At 33.9% G+C, this 9,778-nt stretch overlaps 2 protein-coding genes across 3 annotated transcripts; one reads left to right on the top strand and one right to left on the bottom strand.

The window, feature by feature from the left end:
- Nucleotides 1-1,358: 1,358 nt before the first annotated feature.
- On the bottom strand, nucleotides 1,359-5,976 carry LOC111623837. Of its 2 annotated transcripts, none has more exons than XM_023366550.1 (8): nucleotides 5,783-5,976; nucleotides 5,092-5,304; nucleotides 4,805-5,015; nucleotides 3,204-3,459; nucleotides 3,010-3,139; nucleotides 2,076-2,262; nucleotides 1,802-2,009; nucleotides 1,359-1,719 (listed from the first exon to the last, which is right to left on the bottom strand). In XM_023366550.1, exons 1-8 carry the CDS (start codon nucleotides 5,888-5,890, stop codon nucleotides 1,626-1,628), a joined length of 1,407 nt encoding a protein of 468 aa, XP_023222318.1. In that variant the 5' UTR covers nucleotides 5,891-5,976; the 3' UTR covers nucleotides 1,359-1,625. The 2 variants fall into 2 exon arrangements, with proteins under 2 accessions (XP_023222318.1, XP_023222320.1); XM_023366552.1 differs by having other exon boundaries at nucleotides 1,360-1,719; nucleotides 3,213-3,459.
- Nucleotides 5,977-6,127: 151 nt separating this feature from the next.
- LOC111623833 lies at nucleotides 6,128-8,406 on the top strand. Its single transcript, XM_023366547.1, has 8 exons — nucleotides 6,128-6,291; nucleotides 6,390-6,593; nucleotides 6,656-6,875; nucleotides 6,948-7,179; nucleotides 7,248-7,371; nucleotides 7,441-7,620; nucleotides 7,693-7,702; nucleotides 7,772-8,406. Exons 1-8 carry the CDS (start codon nucleotides 6,178-6,180, stop codon nucleotides 8,332-8,334), a joined length of 1,647 nt encoding a protein of 548 aa, XP_023222315.1. The 5' UTR covers nucleotides 6,128-6,177; the 3' UTR covers nucleotides 8,335-8,406.
- The last annotated feature ends 1,372 nt before the right edge of the window (nucleotides 8,407-9,778 follow it).

Raw genomic sequence — 9,778 nt, 5'->3', positions numbered from 1 at the left:
TCTACAATCTTTCATGCTAATTATATAATAAGTAATAGATGTGTAGATATATTTTTAATTTTAAATAGCTTTACTATATACATAGCCTATATATATATATAAATTACGTGCCTATATATATATAGGCACGTAAACAAAGTATTCATAGAACTAGTACATTTTGAAGGAAAATAGTACATTTTTTGAAGGCGCTTCAGTACGTTTTGAAATTTCATTGCGGCAACACTGGACGAAATCTCTGCCTTTAGAAATAGACCCGGAAGCGTTTACTCTCGGAATTCTGCCACCGGAAGCGATTGGAAGATGTAGAAAGAAACATCAAATATTTCCGATTAGGTTTCTGTCAAAATTTCGATACGTCGTTATAACGAAATACGTCGATCGCATTTTTTAAATATAAAAATTAAAATTAATAATAAACGATTTCTATTAAATTCTGTTTTTGTTTTATCGATTAATAACGAAACATTCGACGGCCGAGAAGGTTAAGGCCCGGGCCAACTGCCGCCGGGACCAGGGATCGGATCTATGCGGGAATTTTTCGCGGGTATTTTGGGCTCGTCCCTCTCCGCCCGGCTGCCCCGTCGCGGGTCTGACCGACCGATACGGGGGAAAAACCCTTATTAGCGGCCACGGGACGAAGAGAATTAAAAACTTAAAAAGGGATATAATAATTTAAAAGTAAATCTTATTTTGAATAAGTTTTTTAACTGGATAAAGAAATATTTTCTGAGATAACAAAAATACTTCTATTAGATTATTTCACCCAACGCCTTTGGATCTTTTTTAATCGTTTGTATTCTATTTCGTGGTCAGTTTTTCTATTCTCTCTCTTAATACTCTGGTTTTAGATAAAATATGCATATATTTAGTTTATTTTATATTATATTTTTGCATGTAATTACTAAAAAATATTTTCCTATTTTTTATTCAGTTTTAAATGTAATAAAATTTCAATCAGACACTATTGCTATACTGTATTTAAAATTAATTTAAAACAAAATATTGCCATTTTAAGAGAAGTTTTAAATGTCTCATCGCTCCCATTACGAATGATAAATTAGCGTAAGTAACGACGAAAACTTTCTCCGCCAAATATGTTCTATTTGTAAGGCACAAATTTATAATAACGCGTAGCTTTTTAAAAAAAATTGAAACCCCGCTTTTGAATTTACCGTGTTCAAGTATGCCAAAAACATTCTGAAAAATACGTTACGTCGCTGGTTTTCACGCGCTTTTTGTGGCACCGTTTGATAATATGCGGCCATTTGAACCGGACCGAAAATCGCTACTCGCTGGTTTTCAATAAAGAAAAATAACTACTTTTAAATTAAATTAAATTTACTTTTATTAGGAATTAGCGTATAAAACTGCATTAAATGATGGAAAATTTAATTCAGAATTTATAAATTTTAAGAATGTTTTCTCTTATCATTGGTAAAACACGAATATTAAATTGTTAAACAATTTATAACTAATAGAAAGCGATATATAAATGACTTATTTTTAATTATTACAGATTAATGTAGAACAAGTTTTTTTCTCGAGTGAATTTTATCTTATTTACTAAATAAATTTTCTAAAAAACAAAGTTTCAAAAATTATATAATATGGAAAAATATATTTTATGCACACTTTCTATCGTACGTATACACTTTATCCATGGGACCTGTGGGTTTAAAGTCGGCGGTATCGGTGCTCCTGAACAAAATCCAACATCTGAAACGTTGGCGGAACGACATCAATATACATACGGTATTAATAAACGTCCTATCTTTAAAACGTTCGTACTTTAACTTACCTATTTTCTATCGACTCCCAAACTCCTACTTCCGGATCGTAAACTTCCAAATCTTCTCCGTAAGTGTAAGCTCGACACCGTGGCTCGCTTAAACACAATTTTCGACATTTGTTTTCTCCCAAGCCGTCTTTGGGTCCGAGATAATCGTCCGCATCCAAGAGCAATTGGCCGAGAATACGGGGGTGGAATTCGTCTTGGCACACTGATCCTGTATAATAATATAAATATTTTAAAATTTTAAAACTTTAATTTTTTTTATTAATAACTAACTTACCAATTGTTTCTTTGAGTATACGGAAAGCCAAATTGTAAGTTCCTCCTTCTACGGGAAGGTTTTTGTTATACATTGCTATAACTTCTTTGATTCGCGTTTCGTCTAACTTCTTAAATTGGCTAATTTCTGGGATTATTTCTTGAAAGCTTTTCAATACTTGGCTAAGATTTTCATACAAATCTTCGGCCTGAAAGTAACATCGATTTGGAATCGTCCATAAATTAACTAACGCTATTTTTACGTCCTTCGACTACCCCCCGTAACGCTCGTTACGCCCTGGCGCGTATCCGACCCCAAAATTAAGTAACGCGTATCGTTAATCAATTCCTTAATTGTAACTTAGTACAATTAAGGAATACGTAACTTATTATTCCTTAGTACGGTTAAAGCGTTACTTCTTAAATAATATCATCATTGGCACGTACAGTACGGTGTATTATAGCGGGTTTAGGGTGTCGATGATTATTATTACGTAAGATTAATCTTTAGTCACTAAGGCAGTGAGTGAAACGGCGTAAGGAGTCTGTTTACCAGCCGATTAGTGGCAGTACAGCTTTGGTCCAACGGACGTCGGACGGGATGTCGAGGTTGACCGGAAAGGTCCATTTACTATAAAGAATTGACCGACCCAATTCGAGTTGCGGAGTAACCCTTCATTTATAGTTTGGAAAAATATGTTAAGGCGATTAACGCTCGAGGTTTAATAGCCTTAGACGGTAACGCTCGAAAAACAAAAACGAATCATTCCGTTATCCAAAAGTCCAGACTAGTATTACGTAACGCTTTTGTAAACATCCTCCCCCTTGTAACGCGCGGTAACCCATCCGTATCTGCGTTACGTAATTTACGGAAAGCTTCTTCGATAAATCCATCTTAATTTCAAATAACATCTGCCTTACACGCATCGCATTAATTTCGTACGTCTATACATTACCTTCTTCTCTTGCTCTTCTGTCATTTCTAGTTGTCCTCTATATAGCCAATTGGACATAAGATCTTCCGTTTCTCTTAAATCATCAAACAGCTCAATTATTTCATAAAGTTTTCGTCTAGAAGATTCGTCACTAAAGAAAAAGCAAAACTGAGATATTTACGGGGAAAATATATTTAGAAGACGGTAAATAAAACCTTTCTGACAATGCATGGTCGATATCGTCGAAGCTGGAATCCAACGGTTTTAGTGGAGACATGAACATAACCGTAGGAATTTCACGTTCATTTTTCGAGTAAATGTCGCGATACGAATCGATTAACGTTTTGATATTTGAAGGGTGGCTAAAATTATTTGAAGGAAGAGATACGGTGGAGAAAACTCTGTGTCGACGAACGATTGGTCCTCGAAAAGGTGCTTTATCCAAGTGTTCGTTGGCCAAAATAAACGCATCTAAACAAATATTTATAAAATTTGTATTCATTTACAAACTAGTACATTTCTATAATACGTATAATTTATGTTTTTAATTATATTTGCGGAATATATTTCGAGAAATAGATGAATTATATTGCATTTTTGTCAAGAAAATACTCTCATTTATTAGTCGGTAAATAACTTGTACAGTACGTTTTCCATGGTCAAATTTAGGCCCGAATGAATTTAATGGAAAATATCCACAACACGCTGGTAAACACATTTATCTAATTGATAAACAGTATTATTAAAATGATGCATTTTCATTAAATAGGAAAATATCCAAACGTCTTATGATCGGTTAAGAAAATATTAATATCGAAGTTCTCTAATTTTGAAATATCGAAAACCAAGTTATTTTAAATATATACGCGGATACATTTGTTACCAGGGCGAGTAGGATTTGTTGCGGAGGTCCGAGAGGCCCCGGAGAAAAGTACAATACAGTTATAAACGATTTAAACCCATCGTTCGGTTAATTTCAATCTTTGGCGCTGTATTTTTTCTCCCAGGCCCCTCGGACCCTGGTAACGGATCTTGCCCGTCCCTGGTAACAAATGTATCCCTATTTCGTGGCTATTTTCGTGGCAGTAAATAATAAGTACGGTACGTATAAAAACCAGCGAAAACTCCCATTATCCTACGAGACCAGTCTTTAAAACAGTACAACGGCTGATTACCGATTAAGAGATTTGGAGAGACCATCTGGCTATCGTTACTTCATCGTAGCTATTATTAAAATAAAGTTATTCTAGAAATATAATTGCTTTAAAAACTGTTATTCGAAAATGAAAGAATAAAACAAATGTCAGGAGTGACAATTGCTTTAGGGTACCCTCAATGGCAAAAAAAAGAAATATATATATATATTTTAAATATAAGGGCATAATTGATGTTATTTCTTTATAATACTTTTGTTTTAAGGTATAATAATAGCACGAATTTTTTACATTTGGATAGTTAATTTAATAATGCATTTTCGTTGTTAAGTTTTTCCGTTCCGTAGACACCGGCGGGACCTCTTTTCCTTCTGGTCACCAGTTTGGCCAAATCCGTAACGGGGCGGTCGGTTGGCGAGAAACCAAGTCCGACACACCACCCATAAAAATTACCGTGTTTTTCGACTTTCCGGATTCCATCCCGGATTCCCCGGAGTAGTAGGCCCATGCCTTAATCGCCATCGTCTATTTTGCGTAGGCCTACTTATATTACCGTATGGAATCACATTGGAGTTATCCGAGAAATAGCTCGAATCGAGGGTAATACGTTATTAAAAATTGGCAAAAAAATTGATATAAATCTGGAATATAAATATACTTACTTATGAGACTGTCCTCCTCCTGACTAACTACAGGGATAATGTGTTGTTCGATCATCATTTTATCAAAAACATTTTTGGTTATATAATCGTAAACGATAATCGTCGAACCACCGTGATGGAGTTCTCCGACATAGTGAGTACTGTTAGCCAGTCCAGCTACTTTCAAATTTTCTTTTAACGTCTCGGCATTTTCCGGAAGGGTGTGCGACTCCTGCGTAAGTTACAAATTGACATTTATCATCGTATTACGAAAACGATTCTAGGTATATTAGTAGCGATCCACTTACGCTATAATAATCGATCTTAAATGCTGCCGAAAAGACGTTCTTTTTCTGATAAGTATCGGTAATGAAATCGTTGATTCCGTCCAACGAATCGTCCAACTTCATTAATCCCGCTTTGATACGGAGAATTACGTCGGGTTCACATCCAGTCAACTTATAATATTGACTGGTGTCGTACATGGCGTAGAATCTCGTAGTCAACAAATCGTGCGACTGCTATTTACGAAAGAAAATTAAAGACATTTTACACTCGTGCTCTTTTTTAAATAACAATTCATAAAGAAATAAATGGGCTTTTCATTATAAATGAATATACTTATATTTTTCAAGTTATACTGTCTGTTCGTTCGCTATAGAAATTAAGGTAAAACTTGGATTCCAAAAGGCTATACGAAGATAATTGTCTAATAATTAAGTAATTAAAATAGTGCCAAAATTACAACTAGTGTTTATTTTACTTAATAAAGTTACCGTAAAAGAGTTTGAAACGACGTTCAACAGTATTACTGAGGTATTCGGTAAGACAGTAACAATGTCAATCATTCTTAACATTTTGGAAATCGTATACATATATGTTCAGTCGAACCTCCAATAACGGCCACATCTCAACGACGGCCATCTTGTACGTCCCCGTCTGAGACTGTTGTTCGGAGGTTTGACTGTACATATATGCATTATTGAAATAAAAATTTACCTTTTTGAATTGTTCATTATTGAATACAGTAGTAGATGGCGTATAAGTACGTAAGTCTATTGCCGAACCTAATAACATGGAAGCGATAACGGGCAAAAGTAGAGTCATTACGCTGTTGACAATTTATCGAGGTTGCTCGAGAAAAATTGAAGGAAAGATTAATAACGTGTCGCTGTATGCAAATTGACAAAATTAATTGATACGGAGATATTTATTTGTACATTTGACAGGCAGATGAGTCTTTCCCGTAAGCAGGGATAATATAGATAACAATATCTCTATTTGCGTTAAGATAGAAAGATATATTCATTACGGAAAAATAAACTTGTCGTTACGCTTAAGTACGAGAGCGTAACCGAATTTATTTTTGTAGCTCGATTCTTCCATCGAACATCATGGCTTTGAAGATGTTGTATCTCCTTCCCATGATACTGGGAAGAACTTTCGATGCTAGAAATGACAGAGTGGGAATTGATATATTTCCCGAGTCCGAATTGAAAAAAGTACAAGTAAGTCAGATTATTTATTTTTTAAAATTTTAATGCCATTGAACTATTAATTAATTTTTGCATATTGCAAACTGAAAAAAGTATTGTAAAATATTCAGGTGAACGATCATTCTTTCTTTGAAACTACTTATAAAATGATACAAAGTTCTCAAGAAGTGAAGCAAGTTCTTCAAGTTTCGGGAGATTTCTCTCTTAAGGTGAAATCTGGGAAGGTTGATTTGAAAGGTTTTGGCAATTACTTGAGATCGTCTACGACGTCTGAAAAAACTGTCGAGATATTAACGAGAACCAAATATTATACGGTAAGTATATTTATATATCAGGCAAGAAATAATTAATAAAGTATTAAAATCCAGTCATTTAGCATACAGAATCTTTACCTTTCCATCTGAAACCTCGGTCCGATTGGGCGAGTCACAGGCCAGAAGATTTAGGAACTCATTACGTACAAAGTATTACTTACGGAGGAGAATTAATATCTTCTTTGAGATTTATTGCTCACAAGATAGAGGATGTCCATAGTATCCAAGCGAAAATATCGGCCGAAATACAAGGAATGAAACTGGAACAACTCATTGCTTCGGGTAAATTGTATTTAAAATTCGTATTAAATTGTACGTACAGTACTTTCAATGATATCAATCGTTTCATTTTAGGGAAACTCAGTCAATTAAAAAATGATCTTCGGGACAAGGCTAACATGGAAATCTCATACTTCGCCACTGTTCCATTGAAAGACGTGCCCAATACTATAGAAGGTCTACAGAAATTAGTAGAAGGGTTTGACGAACAAGTGAAAAGTGTCAACAACGGTGCGGGAGTACCCGTTAGAGTAGAATTAATGGAATTAGCCACGTTTGATGCTCGTTTTCAATTTTTGATAAATAAGTAAGAGCTAATGTTACGTAATTTATATTCTTTGTTTATCTTCGATTATAATTAAAACCAAACTTCAGGGCTTTGGAAAATGCATTGAAGACGTTTGAAGATCAATTCGACGATTTAAGAGTTACTAAAGATAAGTTAACCGACTGGATCAGAAGTTTGCCTCCGACATTGACACAGAAACAAGAACACGAGGTACTAAATTTCACGGAAGAAGTAAAAACGTGCAGGCAATTTTACCTAACAGAATTTATTTATTCTTAGATTACGAGATTATACGAGAGAATTAGAAAGGTACTCAGGGTCTTTCAACATACAATTGGAGTTTTGGATATAGAAAAGGGAACCGATCAATTGTCAAAGGCGCTGCAGGCTTATAAAGAAGGCGGAAAAGGTTTACCCGGAAAGTTCAAACGTGAATTTGATAAGTTGAGATTTGAATTAGTTCGTATTCATTTTCTATACGCTTTTATTTCTTTTAAACCTTTCTAATCGTTATCTTTTTATTGTTTTCAGATTGTCGACGGTAAGTTAATTAAACGATCAATAGTTTTAACAGTATTACATCCTACTTAAATTACCTTCTGTATTACAGAACCGGATTTAAGCGACGTCGGAAAAACCACATATATTAGATGGGGACATAAAACATGTAATTCTTCGACCTCAACTACAATCTACGACGGTTACGTAGTTTCTGGAGAAGAATTCGGAGTCGGAGGAGGAACTAACTATTTGTGCCTTCCTAGCGATTCGGACTTTATTTTTGGTAAACTTCCGTCCGACAAAAAAAGTGGAAGTTACTTAGGGGGTGTTAGATACGGTATAACGGATTTAGAACTATTTAAAGGATCCGAAAGAGAAAATATGTTTGGGAATGGAGTCACGTGCAGTATGTGCCACGTTGGCAATCGTTCCACTATATATATGCGAGTGGGATCTCATCGATGTCCGGACGGATGGGTAAACGAATACCAAGGATATTTAACAGCTAACAGAGATAATGGACATCGAAGTAGATACGTGTGTCTGGATCAAACGCCCGAATATTACGCGGTAACTAACGCCCAGCTCTACGAACACAACTTGAATATAGTAGGAATAGCTCAAGAAAAAAACCAAGATTTGGCAATTTCTTGTACCGTTTGTTCGAAATAATCGTCAACGATCATTTTTAATGGCCTGTAATACGATCAATTTATTCAGATTCTATTAAATATAATCAATCAATTTGCTCTTTACGCTCTTTCATTTTAAATTTATTCACCGAAACAATAATATTAAAAGATTCGTTACGATTTTAGACACGAAAAAGTGCTTCTGGCAATGTCGATTTAAAGATTAATAATTTTAATAATATCTAATCTTTTATAACGTTATTAAAATAATATTAGTTTAAAATGGGGGAACCCACGAAAGTTCTTAAAATATAACCGAACCTGGAAACAACGACCATTAAGAGGAACGTAAAAAATGGCTGCCGTTGTCGAAAGAAGATGGTTATTGCAGGTTCACTGTATAACTTTGTTATCTTATAAAAAATTATTCTCAATTTGACAATATTAAATGGAATAAATTAAAATATAAAATAAATATATTCTATTATCTGATTTCTTCGTTTTGAAAATAGTAGAAATTATGCAAATTATAATCAAATAAATTTTCCTTTTACATAAACGGATTTTCTGTATCAATTCATATAATTTTGCAAGTAAATTTATAAAAATATCAGTTTATATTTACGAGCAAAGTATGAATATATGATTATATAGTTTTGTAATCGAGGTAGGAATTGCAATGAATTTAGACTTTGCGCGGCATAAAATGCTGAGATAAACGGAATAAAACCGTCGAGTGTGAATCCCCACTATCAAAATAAATGGAATTCGTTTCTCCTTACTCGGTGCCACGCTTTAAATATAAAAAAAAATAAACAAAGTTAACATAGTCCTACGGTTTCAGACTACGGTACGAGACACCTTATAAACTAAAATGTATACACTGTAACGTTCGATCCCATTGTAAAAGCGCCGGGATAGCGCTTAAAATCGTAATTGTCTACTTTTTTAGAATATAAATATTAAAAATATTGTAAAAAACAAATTTTTAAATTAAATTTCAATTCAGTTACGGCGTATTTCGTGCCAGACATTTAGAAAAGTTATCGGTTTTAAGTAGTTCGGCGAATCACTGGCTAAAATAGTTTACAATTCTGAATTTATTAGGAAATAATTGAAATATTAAACCGTATTTTATTGCCGATTTTCATTTCTAATATTATGAAAACTGAAGTACTTTTCTTATAATCTCGATTATAAAGTAAAACTGGCGTAAAGATAATTTTCTGAAAGATTGTTGTTAATATTGATTTTAATTTTAGGAGTTTATGCTCCAAGTTTTTTCATTAATTAGTCTGCCTTATCTGTTTATCTCTTTATTATATCTTTAAGGACACGGATCCCCCAATTTGTCCGCTAGATTTTCGTGCAAATTTGTTTAAAATGAATTGAATGTTATTTGGCTGTTCTTATCAAACTGAATTCAATGTAAATAATTAAAGTTATTTGTTTTTGTATCTGGTTTTTAATTTTGGTTTGTGTCC

This window comes from Centruroides sculpturatus, unplaced genomic scaffold (assembly GCF_000671375.1).
Source record: "Centruroides sculpturatus isolate CEXI.00-Female unplaced genomic scaffold, Cexi_2.0 scaffold162, whole genome shotgun sequence".
Classification (NCBI taxonomy): Eukaryota; Metazoa; Arthropoda; class Arachnida; order Scorpiones; family Buthidae; genus Centruroides; species Centruroides sculpturatus.
The sequence above is the reverse complement of the archived record's forward strand: the minus strand, read 5'-3'. Positions and strand labels throughout refer to the sequence as shown.

Bases quoted from the DNA above. Each gene is read 5' to 3' on its own strand.
- LOC111623837 (XM_023366550.1), bottom strand. From the start codon at position 5,890: ATGACTCTACTTTTGCCCGTTATCGCTTCCATGTTATTAGGTTCGGCA. The intron at 3,460-4,804 runs GTAAGTATATTT...ATATTTGTTTAG, and splicing joins GGAGGAGGACAGTCTCATAA to ATGCGTTTATTTTGGCCAAC. The intron at 2,263-3,009 runs GTAATGTATAGA...TGTTACTTTCAG, and splicing joins CAGAAGAGCAAGAGAAGAAG to GCCGAAGATTTGTATGAAAA.
- LOC111623833 (XM_023366547.1), top strand. From the start codon at position 6,178: ATGGCTTTGAAGATGTTGTATCTCCTTCCCATGATACTGGGAAGAACT. The intron at 6,876-6,947 runs GTAAATTGTATT...GTTTCATTTTAG, and splicing joins GGAACAACTCATTGCTTCGG to GGAAACTCAGTCAATTAAAA. The intron at 7,180-7,247 runs GTAAGAGCTAAT...ACCAAACTTCAG, and splicing joins TTTCAATTTTTGATAAATAA to GGCTTTGGAAAATGCATTGA.